This window comes from Mauremys mutica, chromosome 17 (assembly GCF_020497125.1).
Source record: "Mauremys mutica isolate MM-2020 ecotype Southern chromosome 17, ASM2049712v1, whole genome shotgun sequence".
In the NCBI taxonomy this organism is placed as follows: Eukaryota; Metazoa; Chordata; order Testudines; family Geoemydidae; genus Mauremys; species Mauremys mutica.
Window position 1 is genome coordinate 10032110 of NC_059088.1, and position 19908 is coordinate 10052017.

The 19908-nt window shown below is 63.2% G+C and overlaps 2 protein-coding genes across 6 annotated transcripts; both read right to left on the reverse strand.

Annotated features, from left to right (window-relative positions):
- Positions 1–5712: 5712 nt before the first annotated feature.
- On the reverse strand, positions 5713–12468 carry LOC123351361 (protein BTG3-like). 2 transcript variants are annotated; one of them, XM_044990654.1, is made up of 5 exons: positions 12414–12468; positions 8105–8285; positions 7751–7888; positions 7167–7365; positions 5713–6648 (listed from the first exon to the last, which is right to left on the reverse strand). In XM_044990654.1, exons 2-5 carry the CDS (start codon positions 8275–8277, stop codon positions 6460–6462), a joined length of 699 nt encoding a protein of 232 aa, XP_044846589.1. In that variant the 5' UTR covers positions 8278–8285; positions 12414–12468; the 3' UTR covers positions 5713–6459. The 2 variants fall into 2 exon arrangements, with proteins under 2 accessions (XP_044846589.1, XP_044846588.1); XM_044990653.1 differs by lacking the exon at positions 12414–12468 and having other exon boundaries at positions 8105–8681.
- A 939-nt stretch (positions 12469–13407) lies between these two features.
- On the reverse strand, positions 13408–19610 carry SPACA6 (sperm acrosome associated 6). Of its 4 annotated transcripts, XM_044990673.1 has the most exons (9): positions 19269–19610; positions 17128–17205; positions 16911–16979; positions 16575–16598; positions 15938–16015; positions 15338–15441; positions 14914–15070; positions 14112–14316; positions 13408–13605 (listed from the first exon to the last, which is right to left on the reverse strand). In XM_044990673.1, the coding sequence occupies exons 1-9, from the start codon at positions 19507–19509 to the stop codon at positions 13572–13574; spliced, it is 990 nt and encodes a 329-aa protein (XP_044846608.1). In that variant the 5' UTR covers positions 19510–19610; the 3' UTR covers positions 13408–13571. The 4 variants fall into 4 exon arrangements, with proteins under 4 accessions (XP_044846608.1, XP_044846610.1, XP_044846609.1 ...); XM_044990675.1 differs by lacking the exon at positions 17128–17205; XM_044990674.1 differs by lacking the exon at positions 16575–16598.
- Positions 19611–19908: the final 298 nt, after the last annotated feature.

The following is a 19908-nucleotide window of genomic DNA, read 5'->3' on the forward strand; positions in this document are numbered from 1 at the left end:
AGCCCTGATCCCCGCTAGGTACCCGCCTCGGCTCCCAGCCGGGTCCTTCTCCCTCAGACGCTAGAGAGAGTCTCAGTCTCTGGCCCTCAGCCCTCTTCCAGGGCAGCTGTGGGCTGATTGGGGCGTGGCCCCACCTGTGGCTGCTTCCCCCAATCAGCCCAGCTTTCCCCCTGCCCCAGCCCCGCCCACGGCTGTCTCCTGCCCTTCGGGGCACAAGCCGGGTGACCCCCCGGCTGCACCGGCTGCCGGTTTATTAGCTTGGAGAAGGAAGCCAGGGTGACGAAGAGGTTAAAGCAGGTCCAATCCCTGCCCCGGTGTGTCACTGACTGTAATTCCCAATGGGGGCAGAGATGCAGCAACCTGCTGGGTCCCCACACGTGGATCAGGGCGGCCCAGACTGACTCGGGGAATCTCCCTCTTCTTGTCCAGCTGTTCCGCCCCGTTAGACGCCAAACGGGCCAGAGATGCAGGATCTTTCCCTGACCCCAGTCGACAGCTCCCGCTCCCGGACAACAAGCCGCCGGGGTCCCCAGCCCCGGGGGCCGGAGAACGAGGCGGCATTTCACATCTTTGACCTCGGTCGTCACACGCAGCGACTCCCACTTGCTTTGACACGAGCCTTCCCCTGCGTCCCACGCGGCGCCTGGCCCGTCGCAGGGGCGGTTCGTTCCCCGGGCTGGGCACACGCCCTGGCACCGCTTGGCACCGCGGCAGAGCGGGGCGCAGAGACGTGAGAACCCGGCGAGTAACCGCCCGGTACATTCCTACCGTTCAAACCCCAAAGATAATCAGGCCTTAAACAACCGCCCTGCTCTGCACCCGGTCTGCCAGCCTCAGCCGCTCCTCCCGGGTCAGTATTGGCATCGGTGGCACTGGAGCCTTTGGAGAAGTGTGTGTGTGGGGGGGAGAGGTGACGTGTGTGTGTGTGTGGGGGTCCATGTGCCCCCTCAGATTTGCTGCTTAACTTATACTGAGCATGCTCAGTACCATCTGCTGAAGCCACTGCCCTCATTCTGTCCTCCCCCCACCATGGGGCACCACCCTTTTTTTGCTTGCTAAAGGGGGGGGGACCATGGCTCCTCCCCCCCACTTCCTACACTGTTGGGGGTACCCAGGAGCAGCGGCGCTGTGGCGTGAGCTGTCGGGCAGCCCGGAGAACTGGGGGGCACCAGAATCCGCTGGGACGAGGGGGGTGGGGGGCTCGGATGAGCCGCGGGTTTAAACGCTGGGACTCACCTGCAGAGCCGAGCCCCACGCGGCGCCTGCCCACGAGAGGCAGGCAGGAGTCACCCGGCTGAGCAGGTTTCTTGTTAAAAAGCCCCTGACCCCGGCACCCCTCATTGACCTTGGCCCCTTCTTCCCCATCCGGGTGTGGGTCACTGCAGCCCCGGCCGCCCTGCTGCAGCGTTTGGTTCGCCCCGGTCGGCTGGCCTGTTTGCAGTGATTAGCGGAGGCAGGAGGATCCTCTCGCTGGGTGGTGGGATCTGTACCCGGCTACATCCAGACAAGCCCTGGAAACAAATTCCTGGCTGCCAAGTCAGGGGCTGGGTGTTAACAGCCGCAGGCCCTGGGCCAGGTACTGATGGGGCGGGGGGTGTCACTGAAGGGACGGTCTCTGTCCATGCAGCGTCCCGTGACGTGGCCTGATCTCAGCTGGGGCCAGGACTGCACAACGGGGCCCCGCTCTCAGTTGTGACCAGTAGATGCTTCTGCAATGCACAGAACGATTCGTTTCTCCTTGGCAGGGCAGGGCAGGGCGCCGGCACAGACCCCGGGGACGGTATCGTCTCACTTATTAACACACTTCGTGAGGGATCTCAGCGATCGCACCTGCTGTACAGAGAGGGAATCTCTCTCTCTCCTTCTTTCCCAAGACACCAAATTCCTGCTCTGAGTCTCCCCCCTGCTCTGATCCGAACACCGAAAACTCCCCCTTCCTGCCTTAAACAATTCTCAGAGTCGCTTGGTTCGGGTGCTATCAATTATTAACACAATAAGTCCCCGGCAGGTCATGGGGCCCCTGGAACACTCATACCCCGCTGGCTTCCTCCATCCCGGCCTGACCCCCAAACCCCACCCCACCATCAGTGATGAATTCCCTCCTTTCCACCTGAAACCCAGAGGTGATCCCGGCAATTACAGGCCAGGAAGCCTAACTTCAGTACCGCGCAAACTGGCTGAAACTATAGTAAAGAACAGAATGATCAGACACAGAGATAAACACAGTTTGTCAGGGAACAGTCAGCATGGTTTTTGTAAAGGGAAATCACGCCTCACCAATCTACTAGAATTCTTTGAGACGGTCAACAAACATGTTCTGTTCAATATCTTCATCAAGGATTTAGATCATGGCACATGTATAAAGTTTTCGGACAATACCGAAATGGGAGGGGCTGCAAGTGCTTTGGAGGACAGGATTTAAAATTCAAAATGATCTGGAGAAACTGGAGAAATGGTCTCAAGTAAATTGAATTTCATCCTATCAGGACAAATGCAAAGTGCTCCAATTAGGAAGGAACAATCAGTTGCCACACACACAATGGGACATGGCTGCCTAGGAAGGAGAACTGCAGAAAGGGATCTGGGGTCATAGTGGATCACAAGCTAAAGATGAGTCAACGGTGTGACGCTGTTGCAAAAAAAGCAAATATTCTGGGCTGTATTCGCAGGAGTGTTGTAAGCAAGACACGAGAAGTGATTCTTCCGCTCTGCTCTGCATTGACTAGACCTCAGCTGGAGTATTGTGTCCGGTTCTGGGCCCCACATTTCAGGAAAGATGGGGACAAATTGGAGAAAGTCCAGAGAAGAGCAACAAAAATGATGAAAGGTCTAGAAAACATGAGCTAGGAGGGACGATTGAAAGAACTGGGTTTGTTTAGTCTGGAGAAGAGGAGACTGAGGGGGGACATGAGAACAGTTTTCAAGTACATAAAAGGTTGTTACAAGGACGAGGGAGAAAAATTGTTCTTCTTAACTTCTGAGGACAGGACAAGCAGCAATGGGCTTAAACTGCAGCAAGGGAGGTTTAGGTTGGACATTAGGAAAAGGTTCCTAACTCTCAGGGTGGTGAAGCCCTGGAATAAATTGCCCAGGGAGGTTGTGGAATCTCCATCATGGGGGATGTTTAAGAGCAGGTCGGACAAACACCTGTCGGGATGGTCTAGATGATCCTTAGTCCTGCCTTGAGTGCAGGGCCCTGGACTAGAGACCTCGCGAGGTCCCTTCCAATTCTCTGATTCTCTGAGCACAAGCGGGATCCAGTGGCTATATTGTCCTTAGATTTTCAGAAAGCCTTTGACAAGGTCCCTCCTCAAAGGCTCTTAAGCAAAGTGAGCTGTCAGGACAAGAGGGAAGGTCCCTTCGTGGGTCAGTAATTGGTAAAAGACAGGAAACAAGGGGCAGGAATTAATGGTCGGTTGTAAGAATGGAGAAAGGTCCATAGCGAGGTCCCTCAGGATCTGTACTGGGCTCAGTCCTATCCAACATATTCATAAATGAACTGGGAAAAGGTGCCAGACAGAGAGATGGCGAACTTTGCAGATGATACAAAATTAGTCAAATTAGTGAAGTCCAAAGCCGACTGTCAGGATCTCACAAAACTGGGTGACTGGGCAACAACATGGCAGATAAAATTCAATGTCAATAAATACAAAGTAAATGCACATTGGAAAACATCATCCCAACTACACATGTAAAATGACAAGGTTTAAATTAGCTGTTACCACTCAAGAAAGATCTTGGAGTCACTGTGGAGAGTTCTCTGAACACCTCCACTCCATGTGCAGCGACAGTGAAAGAGGCGAAGAGAACATTGGGACTCATTAAGAAAGGGCTAGAGAAGAAGACAGACACGATCACATTGCCTCGATATAAATCCATGGGACCCCAGCATCTCGAACACTGCGTGCAGAGGTGGCCACCCCAGCTCAAAAAATATATTGGAATTGGAAAAGGTTCAGAAAAGGGCACCAAAAATGATGAGGGGGATGGAACGGCTGCTTCCGTATGAGGAGAGATTAATACGGTTGGGACTTTTCAGCTTGGAAAAGAGACGACTAAGTGGGGATAGGATAGAGGTCTACAAAATCATGACGGGTGTGGAGACAGTGCATAAGGAAGTGTTATTTCCTCCTTCCCATAACACAAGAGCAGGGCTCACCCAATTAAATTACTAGGCAGCAGGTTTAAAACAAAGAAAAGGACGTATTTCTTCACACAACACACAGTCAACCTGTGGAACTCCTTGCCAGGGGATGTTTGAAGGCCAAAAGTATAATGGGGTTGAAAAAAGACCCAGGTAAGTTCCTGGGGGACAGGTCCCCCAACGGCTGTGAGCCAGGACAGGCAGGGATGCAGCCCATGCTCTGGGAGTCTCTAACCTCCTGCTGCCGGAAGCCGACACCGGACGGGCCAGTCAATAACTCCCCTGTTCTGCTCATTCCCTCTGACGCTCCTGGCACCAGCCACTCTCAGCCACAGGACGCTGGGCTGGATGGACCATTGCTCCGACCCAGTCGGATGTTCTCATGGCTGGGGCTGAGTCCCGGGCAGGGCGGACCCCAGCTTGCTTCGAAGGCCCAGCCAGCCACTGCCCCCCTGGAGCTCAGCCCCAGCGCCGACCCCCGTTAATTCTGGGCGCCCGCGTCCGAGAGAGGAATGGCGAGCGCAGAGCAGTGACGAGGCCACGGGGGGAGGGGCGGGGGCAATCGTGTGAGAGGAGACTCAGAAGGGTGTCGCAGGCTGGTGGGGGGGGGCGACTGCACCCCAGAAATACATCGGGGGGAACCACCAGGGAGGGGGGATCGGACGCTCAGGGACAGGGCTGGCACGAGAACGAACTGGCCAAGGATCAGCTGAGCCCAGGAGCAAGGAGCTTGGGGACCATCCAGAGAGAGAATAGCTGGGCAGGGCGGGGGGGAAGAATGATACAGGACCCTCAATGACCCCGAGGGGTCCAGTCCTGTGCCCCCTCCCCCATGCTTTTGGGAGCCTGAGCTCTTCTAACTCCGGATCTTCTCCTCTGGATGGAGCGTCAATCCCGCTTGGAATCTCCCCTCCCCCCATCCAGTGGCAGCGAGTTCCACAGGCCAACGGCAGGTGCTGGGAATTGCATCCTGGCTCGCCCCTGGCAGGTCATACGTAGCCCACTGGCTCCCTCCAGTGGCTGGATCTAGAGGTGCCGCTGCTCTGGCCCCAATCTCACCTGTTCACATTTCCGACCATTGTTTTATCCTTTGGGACATTTTAGAGGCAGGCGGTGGTGGTGGGTGTCCAGAGAACAGGGGGGAAATTACCTGCTCAAGAACAGACTCTGCAATAAAACCCAGGCGTCCCAGCCCCCCTGCTCTAACCACTAGACCCCACTCCCTTCCCAGAACTGGGGAGAGAACCCAGGAGTCCTGGCTCCCAGCCCTTGCTCCCCTGCCATAATATACCCAACAGCAGTAACAATTCACCGCGACTAGCGCACTCGGGGGCCATGCCGTGCCCGGGGCCGCAACAGAAACAATCCCCAGCCCCTCACACCCCGGCCCCGCCCGCTCCGCCGATGAAAGCCCGGCTCCGCCCGGCTGCCGACACGCACAATTTCCTGCGTCACCACAGAGATCTCTTTAATAGGCACTTGTGAATTTTTATAGATAAAGGATTTGGTTTTCATTTTTTTTTGCAAAAAAACTTCTATAAATAGATTTGGTGTTAAACACGCCCCCGTCCCCCGCCACGCACCTCCCTGCTAAACAGCTCTCTCTGCTTCCATAAATTAAATCAGCGCTCGCTATTTACAGCATATATATTAAAATTATTAGAATAATCCTTTCCCCTGCCCGGCAAAGCAGCATGGAAAAAGCCTTTATAAAGTGCCCCTGTGTTTGTTTGCACCGCGGCACCAATCTGAGGTAGGTGAGTGTTATGATCCGTTTTACAGATGGGTAAACTGAGGCACATATTTGGTGGTTTTGTGTGTGTGTGCTTGGTTTTTTTTTTGCCAGAAGCTGGTCAGAAGAGCTGACAATGGAACCCAGGAGTCCTGGCCCCCAGCCCCCCCCGCTCTAACCACTAGACCCCACTATCCTCCCAGAGCTGGGGATAGAACCCAGGCGTCCTGGCTTCCAGGCCCGTCTTCCCTTCCATAGCAAATCTGCCCGTGCGCTTTGCCCGTGCAGACGGGCCCGTAGGATACTGAGTCTCAGCTGGCTCAGCCCCACGGCCTCGGGGCCGCACTCCCTGCATGAGAAGAGGGGCTGTTAACCCTTAAGACGCCAGCTGGGTGGGGGGATGGGGGCAGGACATCCCCGACTTCCAGACGTTTCCAGCCTGGCTCACTGCGTGGCCACCAGGTGGCGCTGTTTGTACTGCTGCGGTGAGTTCCACCCAGTCTCAGCCTGGGAGTGTGGTGGAGATCACTGGGGGGGCAGGAGGGAGAGGGGCTGGGGGCTCTCCCCTCTCCCTGCCCTGCCCCTAAGCCTTGGCAGCCCGGTGGGTGAGGCGCCGCAGCCGGTCGGGGTTGGATCTCTTCGCCGGCGAGGGCTTTGCGCCCACGCTGACGTAGTAGAAGGTGAGGGGCTGGTAGGTCGGGATGTAGCTGACCAGGCGCTGGGGGGTGCAGGGGACCCACATGGGGGCCGGGACGTAGAACAACTCGGCGGCCTGCGCGGAGAGAAAAGAGACCTTAGCAGGAGTCTGAAATAACCAGAGACCCCTCGCCTGGCGCTGAGATGCAGCCACCTCTGGGGTGGGACGCAGGAGCTGGTTTTGAAGGAACCCCTCGCCTGGCACTGAGATGCAGCCACCTCTGGGGTGGGGCTGGTTTTGAAGGAACCCCTCGCCTGGTGCTGAGATGCAGCCACCTCTGGGGTGGGGCTGGTTTTGAGGGAACCCCTCGCCTGGCGCTGAGATGTGGCCATCTCTGGAGCATCTGCTGTGACCTGTTCCCAGGGCAGGGACACAGCTCGGGGGGATGGGATATGGGGCCTTGTCTAGGGGGCACCAGCTCCGCTCCGAGGGGTGGCTTGTGGGGGGACAGGCTCCAGGCCCCTCTGGCTCAGCCCTTCAGCCGCCCTGCGCATGGGTTGAGTTTGCTGGGTCTCAGCCCCGTTCCCAGCAGGGACAAGGACCCCTCCACCCCTCAGGCCACGGGGACCCAGCCCCCCCAGTTCACACATCACCTGTTTGCTGGGCTCCCGCAGGGCAGGTCTGCTCGGGGCCGGGGCCGGGGCTGGGGCCGGCCGGGCCGATCCCTCGTCCTCCGAGGAGCTCTCCGACGGCGACTCCGAGTGATAGTCCGACGTCTCGGGCTCCGGGGTCCCTTTGCCGCTGCCCCCGTCCGAGGGGCTCACCGTGAAGTACTGGCTGTTCTCCCCGAGTCTGGGGGGGGCAGGGGCACCCGAGGGGCGGGGGGGGGAGAAGATGCTTTAGAAATTGGGCCCAGAGCCCCATTAGCCCACAATGAGCCCCGTGCCCCACCCCCGAGCCAGCCAGCCCCCACCCTGGGGCTGGAGCAGAGCCTGCTCCCCCTAGAGGGGTATGGGGCAGGGTTCAGGGCCTGGTGGGGCACTGGGAGCCCCACGTACACAAAGGGGGTCCCCGTGGAGGAGAGAACCCAGGAGTCCTGGCGCAGCTGGCCGCGCCATTGGGCGATTCTCCAGGCGCTGCAGCAGTAGTAGGGCTTTTATCCCCGCCGGACGGAGGCTGCAGGGAGCTGGGGAGGGGGCTGACCCCAGGCAGTGGGGGGGGGCAGAGGGGAGCTCACCTGCAGCAGACCTCCCCCGGGTCGATCCAGAGCGAGAGCTCCCGCGGCAGCGCCAGCTCCGCGTACTCCAGCCCGCAGCCCGCGCAGGCCCGGAGCAGCGACTCGTCCACCCGCCGCCGCTGGTTGATGCGGATACACCTGGAGTGGGAGAGGCCGGGGGGGGGGGTCAGAGCGTATGGGGCCCTACAGGACCCCCCCGCAGGCGACCGCCCCGCCAAGCGCCCTGCAAAAGAGCCCCCCCGCCAGCCACGCAGCGACCCCCGGCTGCGGCCCCCCCAGGACGGCCTCCCGCCCCGCACCTGGGGCAAAGAGTTACCGACCCGCCTGGCAAACGGCCCCCTCCGCGCCCCGCACCTGTAGGCCTGCCCCTTGGCGGGGTTCTCGGGGTACCAGTGCCGGCTGTACCGCTCCTGCAGGACGGCGGCCAGGCGCTCCCCGAACTGCTCCACGCGCCCCTCGTCCAGCCGGCCGTGCCGGTTCACCAGGCGCGACAGGAACCGGGCGCCCGTCTCCACCTCCTCTCTCATGGCTTGTCCTGGGGGAGGACGGGACGCCGGTGAGCCGCTGCGGGGCTCGAAGCCAGGCAGAGCGAGGGGGGCTGGGTAATGGGGGGTTGGGGGGCTGGATCCCAGGGGAGCTCTGGGCAGCGAGGGGTTAAAGCTACTCCGAGGGCCAGGGCCCCCCCTTGGTGCCTGAGCAGGGGGGAGGGGGTTTGTGGGGCTGACGCAAGACGGTGACATGAGCACGAGTCAGGAAACCACGGCAGGATTGCAGCCCCGTTACATCAGCAATTGTCTGCTCAGCTGGGCTCAGACCCACGGCCTGCCTGGCATCCTGCCCCCCATCGGATCCCCCTCCATGGGCCCATCATCCTGGCATCCTGCCCCCCATCGGATCCCCTCCATGGGCCCATCACCCTGGCATCCTGCCCCCCATCAGATCCCCTCCATGGGCCCATCACCCTGGCATCCTGCCCCCCATCGGATCCTCCCCCATGGGCCCATCATCCTGGCATCCTGCCCCCCATCGGATCCTCCCCCATGGGCCCATCACCCTGGCATCCTGCCCCCCTCAGATCCCCTCCATGGGCCCATCACCCTGGCATCCTGCCCCCCATCGGATCCCCTCCATGGGCCCATCACCCTGGCATCCTGCCCCCCATCAGATCCCCTCCATGGGCCCATCACCCTGGCATCCTGCCCCCCATCGGATCCTCCCCCATGGGCCCATCATCCTGGCATCCTGCCCCCCATCGGATCCTCCCCCATGGGCCCATCACCCTGGCATCCTGCCCCCCATCGGATCCTCCCCCATGGGCCCATCACCCTGGCATCCTGCCCCCCATCGGATCCCCTCCATGGGCCCATCACCCTGGCATCCTGCCCCCCATCGGATCCCCCTCCATGGGCCCATCACCCTGGCATCCTGCCCCCCATCGGATCCCCCTCCATGGGCCCATCACCCTGGCATCCTGCCCCCCATCGGATCCCCCTCCATGGGCCCATCACCCTGGCATCCTGCCCCCCATCGGATCCTCCCCCATGGGCCCATCACCCTGGCATCCTGCCCCCCCTCGGATCCCCTCCATGGGCCCATCACCCTGGCATCCTGCCCCCCTCGGATCCCCTCCATGGGCCCATCACCCTGGCATCCTGCCCCCCATCGGATCCCCCTCCATGGGCCCATCACCCTGGCATCCTGCCCCCCATCGGATCCCCTCCATGGGCCCATCACCCTGGCATCCTGCCCCCCATCGGATCCCCCTCCATGGGCCCATCAGCCTGGCATCCTGCCCCCCCTTGGATCCCCTCCATGGGCCCATCACCCTGGCATCCTGCCCCCCATCGGATCCCCTCCATGGGCCCATCACCCTGGCATCCTGCCCCCCATCGGATCCCCCTCCATGGGCCCATCAGCCTGGCATCCTGCCCCCCCTCGGATCCCCTCCATGGGCACATCACCCTGGCATCCTGCCCCCCATCGTATCCCCTCCATGGGCCCATCACCCTGGCATCCTGCCCCCCATCAGATCCCCTCCATGGGCCCATCACTCCGGTATCGCCTCCCCCCTCCCTGGCTGGACTTGGCCCATTTCCTGGCACAGCCTGTCCCCGCTGGTCTCCCCACCCTCAGCCTGCCCAGAGGTGTCGCAAGGGGGTTACAACACAGCCGCCTGCTCCGGAAATCCAGGGGCGACAGGCAGGGGAGAGACACTCGCCTCCCCACACACCCGTCAGACAGAGATACAGGCAGAGTCAGGGTAAGAGACACCCCCAGAGAAACAGACAGACAGACAGTCCCCAACACACACAGAAAGACACCTCCAGAGAAATACACACACACAGGTGCACAAAGACACACACAAAGTGTCAAGGAAAGTGTCAAGACACCCACCAAGAAACACAGAGACAAACACAGTCGGGCAGTCCCCAACACACACACACAGACACATGGAAGGACACCCACAGAGAAATACACACACACAGGTGCACAAAGACACACACGAAGTGTCAAGGAAAGAGACACCCACCAAGAAACACAGAGACAAACACAGTCGGGCAGTCCCCAACACACACACACACACGCAGAAAGACCCCTCCAGAGAAGGACACACACATGACACAGACACACATACACAGTCAGGCAGCCCCCAACACAGAGACAGAAAGAGGGACAGACACCCCTGGAGAAACAGGCGCCCAAAGACACAGGTGTGGAGACAGACAACGAGACACCCCTGGCCAGGTATGGACACGGGGCTGGCGGCCTCCAGCCTCCGCTGGCCACGGCTAACCCAGCGGGGCCGACCCATGGCCAGCCCTAGTTCTGCTACGCACGACCTGCGCGGCCGCCTTGAGCAGCGTCTCGGTTAATGGGATGCCCGGCGGCCGGGCTCCGGCAGGGCCCGATTGTGTAGCGACAAGGCCACGGAGACAGTCGGGGAAGCCAACCCTGTTTGTGTGTGTGGCTCTGACCAGGCCAGAGAGGGGCTCATTAGCCGGAGTTAACTGGCAATCATTTTTCTCCAGGGGAGGGGGAAATGTAGTGCCGGTCCCAACAACACACTCGCGCACCATTCCTCTCTCACACCAGTGGCTGTACACAATCACGGATACACACCTCCACCCAGAGACACACCATCACAAAGATATAGGCACTCAGAGATGCAGACGCACAACTGCAGATACACACACACAACCGCACCCAGACACACACAAATATCATCACAGAACAGCCAGACAGATGCACAATTGCACCCAGACACGTCCCCACACACAACCACAAAGATGCAGTCATGCAGATACAGTCACACTCGGACACACAGTCACAAAGATACAGCCATACAAATAAACAGTCACATCCAGACACACACACACACACACACACACACAACCACAAGGATACAGACATACAGATACACAGTCGCACGCACACACACACAGTCACAAGGATACAGCCACAGAGATACACAATCACACCCAGCCACAAGGATACAGCCGTACAGATACACAATCACACACAGCCACAGGGATACAGCTACACAGCCGCATGGTCTCACAGAGGTACCCAGAACCACCCCCCACAATCTCCCTCCCCCCCAACCCGACACACCCAGCTCCAGCTCTCAGTTGTGGGACTGTCAAGAAAACTTCCCAGGGAGGGGAATCCTGGACCAAGCCCTGGGGAACCTCCCTCCTGTCCCCCCCAAATCCCAGACACTCCACCCCCCGGGTCCCAGGGCTCCACTGTGGGTGACCATGGTGGAGGAGGGGTTGTCGCTGTCCCCCAAACAACAGCTGGGGGGGGAAGGGGGGTCACATTCCTCCATCTCCCCCCACAGACACTTTTGATCTCGATCCCCCTCGCCACATGGCCCGGCTCAGTGTCAGGGTCACCGGGGAGGGGGAGATCCCGGCCCGGATGCCTGAGTCCTATGGCTCCACATGCCCCAATCCCATCCCCGCCCCCCGCCAGGCAGGGGTCTCCCTCCCGCTCCCCACGTCACAGCCTCTTGCCTCACACCAGGATGTTTGGAAACATTTCCTGGCGTCCGGGAAATCCCATTATTCCCGCCCCCCCCTCCCTCCCCTCCGGCACCCCATAACCAGCCCCCGCACCCCTTCCTCTCCTGCACCCCAAAACCCTCCCCCACCCCTCCTATGCTCCCTGGCACCGCAAGCCCCCCTGCCCCATAGCTTCCCCTCCCCACCCGTGTGTGTGTGTGTGGGGGGGGACGCTGGCTTCCGCCACCCGAGGAGGAAGTTGCAGACGCCGGAGCGGGGGAGACACAAAGGGAAGGAGAAAGTGAAAGAAAAAGCTGCCGGGGGGACCCCCCTGTCTCAGCCCCGGGGGGGACCCCATGGTTCATCCCCCCCTCCCCAAGGGGGGGGGGTTGCTGGGCTTTCGGCCCCAGACCCAACAGCGGAGCCCCCGGCCGGAGCGAAGGGGCTGATCAGCGCCCCCCACAGCTGAGCCCGCCCCCCCCAAACTCTGCCGGGCCCTCGCGTGGGGCTCCCCCAAACCCAGTGACCCCCCCAGCCCCCCCCACACAGACAAGGGCTCTGCCCCCTCCCCCTTCTCCGGCGCCCCCCCGCCGTGATCCCCTCCCCCTTCACCGGCCCCCCCCCGGGGTACCCCCCCCGCGCCCCGGGCCCGGACGCACCGTGCGCTGCGCTCTCGCCGCCCGGCCACGCGGTTCTGTTTGCTCCGGGCCTGGCTCGGCCGGGAGGGGGAGGGGGATTCCCCGCCTCGCCCCGCGTCACTGCCCATATATGGAGATCCTGGGCCCGTGGGAACTTCCCGGCCCTCGCCCCCCCCCGTCCCTCCCGCACGCCCCCAGCGGGGGCCCCGGGGGCGGCAGCGAGTCCAGAGGGGCGGGGGAGCAAAGGGGGAGGGGATGTGACGGGGGCGCCGAGAGACCCCCCCAACCCCCCACCCCCCGATCCAGGGGGCTCCCCCCTCACCCAGGGTCCTGCCCCAGCACCCGCTATTTACAGAATCACAGAAATGGCCAGCGCTGACCTCCCGGGGAGCCCCCCACCCCGCCCCCTGCAGCCCAACGCCCCCCCAGTGCCACCCCGGGGCATCGGGCCAGCGCTGACCTCCCGGGGAGCCCCCCACCCCGCCCCCAGCAGCCCAGCGCCCCCCCAGTGCCACCCTGGGGCATCGGGCCAGCGCTGACCTCCCGGGGAGCCCCCCACCCCGCCCCCAGCAGCCCAGTACCCCCCCCCCCAGGGCATCGGGCCAGCCCTGACCTCCCGGGGAGCCCCCCACCCCGCTCCCCTGCAGCCCAGCGCCCCCCAGTGCCACCCCAGGGCATCGGGCCAGCCCTGACCTCCCGGGGAGACCTCCCCGCCCCCTGCAGCACAGCGCCCCCCCCCAGGGCATCGGGCCAGCGCTGACCTCCCCAACCTGCCCCCCAGCAGCACAGCGCCCCCCAGTGCTGCTCTGGGGCACCGGGATCAGCCCTGACCACCAGGGGAGACCCTCCCCGCGCTCCCCAGCAGCCCAGCGCCCCCCCAGGGCATGGGGCCAGCTCTGACCACCAGGGGAGCCGCCACCCTGCCCCCCAGCAGCCCAGCGCCCCCCCAGGGCATGGGGCCAGCTCTGACCACCAGGGGAGCCGCCACCCTGCCCCCCAGCAGCCCAGCGCCCCCCCGGGGCATGGGGCCAGCTCTGACCGCCCGGGGAGACCCCCCTTTTGCAGCCCAGACAGAGACTCCCGGCTCCGGCTGGAAGTTGGTTTTATTCTGATCAGAGAACTGACGGTGCCAGTCCCGGGCGCCGACGCAGAGGCGAGTCCAGGGCCAGGCCGGGTGCATCAGGGCCGGCCCATGGCCCAGCGACAGACGCCCCTGTGGGGAGAGCGAGAGGGAAGATGGGGGGCGGGGAAGGAGCGCACGGAGCGAGCGAGAAGGGAGCCATGGCAGAGGGAGGACAAGCCATGGGATGCCCCCCCGCCACTGCCCGCTCTGCGAGTGGCTCCCGGTGGGTGGATGGAGGGGGGCTGGACTGAGCTGGGACCCAGGGCAGTGGGGGGCTCGGGGGCTGGGCAGGGTTTCCCCCCAGGGCGGGGACTTTGGGGCTACAAAGGGCTTGGTGAGTGGAGGACGGGAAAGTGGAGACCTGCGGAACTGCCTGCAACTGGATACCAGGCTGGCTGGGCGGGTCCATGGGCCAGGTCTGGTGGGGACAGAGTCCCAGGCCGGATGGGCCCATTGGTCAGGCCGGGCAGTGGGGGTGGGGGGGAGGTTCCCAGGCCGGAGGGGCCCATTGGTCAGGCCGGGCAGTGGGGGTGGGGGGGAGGTTCCCAGGCCGGAGGGGCCCACGGCGCTGATCCGGGGGGTCCTGGCAAGCTCACCCCAGCAGCAGGGTGCCCAGCAGGGCGCTCAGCGCCAGCCCCACCATCAGCAGCACCACGTTCCTCTTGTGCAGCGAGTCGGGCTCGGCCAGCAGCTCCGAGAGCCCGGGGAGCCGGCCCTCGGCCCCACGCCCCGCTGGGGACTGCAGGACGGCGCGGAACATGTCCTGCAGCTCCGTCTCTGCCCCCTGGCTGCTGGCAGTCACTGCGGGGAGACAGAACCCAGGAGTCCTGGCTCCCAGCCCCCCACGGCTCCAACCACCAGACCCCACTCCCCTCCGAGAGCCAGCGAGAGAACCCAGGAGTCCTGGCTCCCAGTCCCACTGCTCCAACCACCAGACCCCACTCCCCTCCGAGAGCCAGGGAGAGAACCCAGGAGTCCTGGCTCCCAGCCCCACTGCTCCAACCACCAGACCCCACTCCCCTCCGAGAGCCAGGGAGAGAACCCAGGACTCCTGGCTCCCAGCCCCACTGCTCCAACCACCAGACCCCACTCCCCTCCGAGAGCCAGCGAGAGAACCCAGGAGTCCTGGCTCCCAGCCCTGCTGCTCCAACCACTAAAGCCCACTCCCCTCAGAGAGCCAGGGAGAGAACCCAGGAGTCCTGGCTCCCAGCCTCTCTACTCTAACCACTCAACTTCACTCCCCTCCCAGAGCTGGGGAGAGAACCCAGGAGTCCTGGCTCCCAGCCCCACTGCTCCAACCACTAAACCCCACTCCCCTCCGAGAGCCAGGGAGAGAACCCAGGAGTCCTGGCTCCCAGCCCCGCTGCTCTAACCACTCAACCCCACTCCCCTCCTTACCATTGAGGTAGAAGTAGTTCCGGGCTAGCACGTCGTCCTCCTGGGCTAGCTGGCAGGCGTAGGTGCCGCGGTGTGAGCCCCGCGTGGGGCGGAGGACGATGGAGGAGCTGGCACCTGGGTGCAGGTCCCGGAAGAGGGAGAGATCTCGGGTCCGGAGCTGGGGGGCAGGGGAGAGCGAATCGGGGGGGTGACAGGGGGAGGGGGGGCAGGCGTCAGGGCAAACTCAGAGTGAGGGGGCTGGGCTGACTCGAAGGCTGACACTAGGGGGCGTAGGGGGCAAGGGGCATGGAGTCGGGGCAGCAGACCCCCCCCAGTAAAATTACTTCCTTTCACCACCCCCGTCCGCCAAGGTGCCCCCCATGTCTTCCTGCTACCCCCAGAGGCAACCACAATGCGAGACAGACCCTCCCCCCCCCACACTCACGTCCTTGACAAACTTCCAGCTGTGCCGGACATCAGGGGGGGTCTGGAACGGGACCCTGCATGTCAGAGTCGTCCTCTCCCCCTCGTTCTTCCAGACGTCCTCCACTGGCAGGGCAAAGAGCGGGGGTGATTGTGGGTGGGGATGGCGATGCGGCCACCTCTGGGGCGGGGCATGGGGCTGGTTATATAGGGACCCCACCCCGGAGGGAATCCCTGGCCCAGCACTGAGATGCGGCCACCTCTGGGGCGGGGCACGGGGCTGGTTATATAGGGACCCCACCCCGGAGGGAATCCCTGGCCCAGCACTGAGATGCGGCCACCTCTGGGGTGGGGCACAGGGGCTGGTTATATAGGGACCCCACCCCGGAGGGAATCCCTGGCCCAGCACTGAGATGCGGCCACCTCTGGGGTGGGGCACGGGGCTGGTTATCCAGGGATTCCTGTGTTCAGCTGAAAGCACAAGGGGGATTTCTGGGGGCTGAACAGAATCCCCTGGGTTGGGTTTGGCCAGGATTCCTGGGTTCATCATCCGGAACGGCCAGGGAACCCCGCAGCACAGCGCCCCCTAGTGCCGTGTGGGGATTTGGGGTGTAGCACGTACCTGGACAGTCCAGGGGGAGCTGACACTCCACTCGGCTGCAAGAGGCGCATTTGTAGACCTGGGCGTCTTTCTGGTACCCTGCAGGGAACAGCAAAGTGGCAGGGGAGCCCAGGGCTGGGCTGGCAGGGGCTGCGGGTCGGGAGTGAGGGGCACCGGCAGGGCTGGGGGGAGGAGGGAGCCAAGGGCTGGGCTGGCAGGGGCTGCGGGTCGGGAGTGAGGGGCACCGGTGGAGCTGGGGGGAGCCCAGGGCTGGGCTGGCCGGGGGCTGCGGGTCGGGAGTGAGGGGCACCGGCAGGGCTGGGCTGGCAGGGGCTGCGGATCGGGAGTGAGGGGCACCGGCAGAGCTGGGCTGGCCGGGGGCTGTGGGTCGGGAGTGAGGGGCACCGGTGGAGCTGGGGGGAGCCCAGGGCTGGGCTGGCCGGGGGCTGCGGGTCGGGAGTGAGGGGCACTGGCAGGGCTGGGCTGGCAGGGGCTGCGGGTCGGGAGTGAGGGGCACCGGCAGAGCTGGGCTGGCCGGGGGCTGTGGGTCGGGAGTGAGGGGCACCGGCAGGGCTGGGCTGGCAGGGGGCTGCGGGTCGGGAGTGAGGGGCACCGGCAGGGGTGCGTGGGGGGCGCCCAGCCAGATGTCAGGACTCACCGCACGGCGGGACGCAGGCAGGAGCTGTGAAGGGAGAGAAGCAGGAGCGAGGATGAGGCCGTATCAGGGCATTACGCCCAGCAGCAGCAGCAGACCCACTCCCACCTGCCCTCTAGGGGGCGCCGGCTCTGACCCAGCCTCCCTGCAGGAACTGGATGGCTGCCGTGGTGGGGTGGGGTTGCCGGGTCTCAGCCCCTGCCTCCCAATAGGCCGAGGGCTGGGTGGGCCATGGGGACCCAGCCCCCTTCCCCAACCTGTTCCAGTACACGGGGTGCATGGGGAGCTGTGTGCATGGAGGGGTCACACCCGGTGGTCGGCTCCCAGCCCCCCTCTCACCTGGTTTCAGCTGAGCCAACTCCGGCTGGATCCGCGCCACGGCCTCCGGCACGGCCACCTGGTAGGGAACTGGGAGGGAGAGGGGGTCAGAACTGGGCCCCCTGCCCACCTCCCCCGCCTTTCCAGCCCCCACCACCCTATCCCTCCCCTCCCCTTTTCCCAGCCACTTCCCCTTCCCTCCTCCTTCCCCATGGCCCCCACCCCGGCTCTGACCCACCCTTGGCCATGCCCTTCTGCTCCAGGGAGAAGATGACGTTGGAGAAGACGTCCTTCAGCTTCTCCATCTCCGCCACACCTGGGAAGGGCAAGCGGGGCTGGTGAGGAAACAGGTTCTGCTCCAGGGTCCATCCCCGGGGGGAGCATGGATGGAGGGATGGATGGATGGAGGAGATGACGGAGCTAGGGATGGTTGGAGAGATGGGCAGAGGTGAGGATGGAAGGATGGCTGGCTGGAGGTGGAGACAGAGGGATGATGGAGGTAGGGATGGAGGGCAAGGACGTGGTTAAGCTGGAGGAAGGGAAGGATGGAGCTAGGGATGGATGGGGGTGAAGACGGAGCGAGGATGGAGCTGAAGATGGAGGGATGATGGAGCTAGGGATGGATGGAGGTAGGGATGGAGGGATGATGGAGCTAGGGATGGATGGAGGTGAAGACGGAGGGATGGATGGAGGAGATGACGGAGCTAGGGATGGTTGGAGAGATGGGCAGAGGTGAGGATGGAAGGATGGCTGGCTGGAGGTGGAGACAGAGGGATGATGGAGCTACAGATGGATGGAGGTGGGGACGGAGGGATGATGGAGGTAGGGATGGAGGGCAAGGACGTGGTTAAGCTGGAGGAAGGGAAGGATGGAGCTAGGGATGGATGGGGGGTGAAGACGGAGCGAGGATGGAGCTAGGGATGGATGGGGTGAAGACGGAGGGATGGATGGAGGTGAAGACGGAGGGAGGGATGGAGCTAGGGATGGATGGAGGTGAAGACGGAGGGATGGATGGAGCTAGGGATGGATGGAGGTGAAGACGGAGGGATGGATGGAGCTAGGGATGGATGGAGGTGAAGACGGAGGGATGGATGGAGCTAGGGATGGATGGAGGTGAAGACGGAGGGATGACCAAGGTAGCGATGCAGGGCCAGGGGGCGGTTAAGCTGGAGAAGGGAGGGATGGAGCTGAGGGATGGGTGGAGGTGAAGATGGAGGGATGATGGAGCTATGGATGGATGGGGTGAAGATGGAGGGATGGATGGAGGTGAAGATGGAGGGATGATGGAGCTAGGGATGGATGGAGGTGAAGACGGAGGGATGGATGGAGGTGAAGATGGAGGGATGATGGAGCTAGGGATGGATGGGGTGAAGACGGAGGGATGGATGGAGGTGAAGACGGAGGGATGGATGGGGGTGAAGATGGAGGGATGGATGGAGGTGAAGACGGAGGGATGGATGGCGCTAGGGATGGATGGAGGTGAAGACGGAGGGATGGATGGAGGTGAAGATGGAGGGATGATGGAGCTAGGGATGGATGGAGGTGAAGACGGAGGGATGGATGGAGGTGAAGATGGAGGGATGATGGAGCTAGGGATGGATGGAGGTGAAGACGGAGGGATGATGGAGCTAGGGATGGATGGAGCTAGGGACGGGTGGAGGTGAAGATGGAGGGATGACCGAGGTAGCGATGCAGGGCCAGGGGGCGGTGAAGCTGGAGAAGGGAGGGATGGAGCTAGGGATGGATGGGGTGAAGACAGAGGGATGATGGAGCTAGGGATAGATGGGGTGAAGACGGAGGGATGGATGGGGGTGAAGATGGAGGGATGGATGGAGCTAGGGATGGATGGAGGTGAAGACGGAGGGATGGATGGAGCTGAGGGATGGATGGAGGTGAAGACGGAGGGATGGATGGAGGTGAAGACGGAGGGATGATGGAGCTAGGGATGGATGGAGGTGAAGACGGAGGGATGATGGAGCTAGGGATGGATGGAGGTGAAGACGGAGGGATGATGGAGCTAGGGATGGATGGAGGTGAAGACGGAGGGATGGATGGAGCTAGGGATGGATGGAGGTGAAGACGGAGGGATGACCGAGGTAGCGATGCAGGGCCAGGGGGCGGTGAAGCTGGAGAAGGGAAGGATGGAGCTGAGGGACGGGTGGGTGATGGAGCTGGAAACGGAACAAAGGCTCAGGGGAGGCTAAAGCAGAGGCCGAAGGACAGGCTGGAGCCCGGCGGAGCTGTGGGAGGGCTGGACAGACGGACAGGAGGGACAGAGGGAACGGAAGACAGACAGACAGACGGACAGACAGAGCTGCAGGAGGAGGCCGGGGTGAGGCCGGAGGGCCAGCCGGCCGCCTGGCTCCGGGCCCCACTCACCCACCACCAGCTGGGCGTGGGGCAGGAAGGCGGCCTGCAGGGCACCCAGGCAGGCCACGTGCCGGGAGCTGGCGTGACCCAGGAAGAACTGGCAGACGCGCAGGCGCTGCTGCGGGGTGGAGAAGCAGTCGAGGCAGCCGGGCGCCCGGGGCGGCAGAAGGAGGCCGAGGCAAAGGGGGAGCAGCAGCTGGGAGGCCGCGGGCATCGCCCAGCACAGGGGGCACGGAACCCGCCGGGACATCACAATGGAGGGGGCAGGGCTACAACCCGCCCACGCCCACCCCAGAGGTGGCTGCGTCCCAGCACCGGGCGAGGGGTCCCATGTAACCAGCCCCCCCTCCCCCTACCCCACCCCAGAGGTGGCTGCATCCCAGCGCCAGGCGAGGGGTCCCATGTAACCAGCCCCCCCTCCCCCACCCCAGAGGTGGCTGCATCCCAGCGCTGGGCGAGGGGTCCCATGTAACCAGCCCCCCCTCCCCCTCCCCCACCCCAGAGGTGGCTGCATCCCAGCGCCAGGCGAGGGGTCCCATGTAACCAGCCCCCCCTCCCCCACCCCAGAGGTGGCTGCATCCCAGCGCCGGGCGAGGGGTCCCATGTAACCAGCCCCCCCTCCCCCACCCCAGAGGTGGCTGCATCCCGG

Bases quoted from the DNA above. Each gene is read 5' to 3' on its own strand.
- LOC123351361 (XM_044990653.1), bottom strand. From the start codon at position 8,490: ATGTCACCGTCTTGCGTCAGCCCCACAAACCCCCTCCCCCCTGCTCAG. The intron at 7,889-8,104 runs GTGCGGGGCGCG...CTCCCACTCCAG, and splicing joins GCCAAGGGGCAGGCCTACAG to GTGTATCCGCATCAACCAGC. The intron at 7,366-7,750 runs GTGAGCTCCCCT...TGCCCCCCCCAG, and splicing joins CCGGGGGAGGTCTGCTGCAG to ACTCGGGGAGAACAGCCAGT.
- SPACA6 (XM_044990673.1), bottom strand. From the start codon at position 19,509: ATGTCCCGGCGGGTTCCGTGCCCCCTGTGCTGGGCGATGCCCGCGGCC. The intron at 15,071-15,337 runs GTGAGTGTGGGG...CCTGCCCCCCAG, and splicing joins GCTGGAAGTTTGTCAAGGAC to CTCCGGACCCGAGATCTCTC. The intron at 13,606-14,111 runs GTGAGCTTGCCA...CTCTCCCCACAG, and splicing joins CTGGGCACCCTGCTGCTGGG to GGGCGTCTGTCGCTGGGCCA.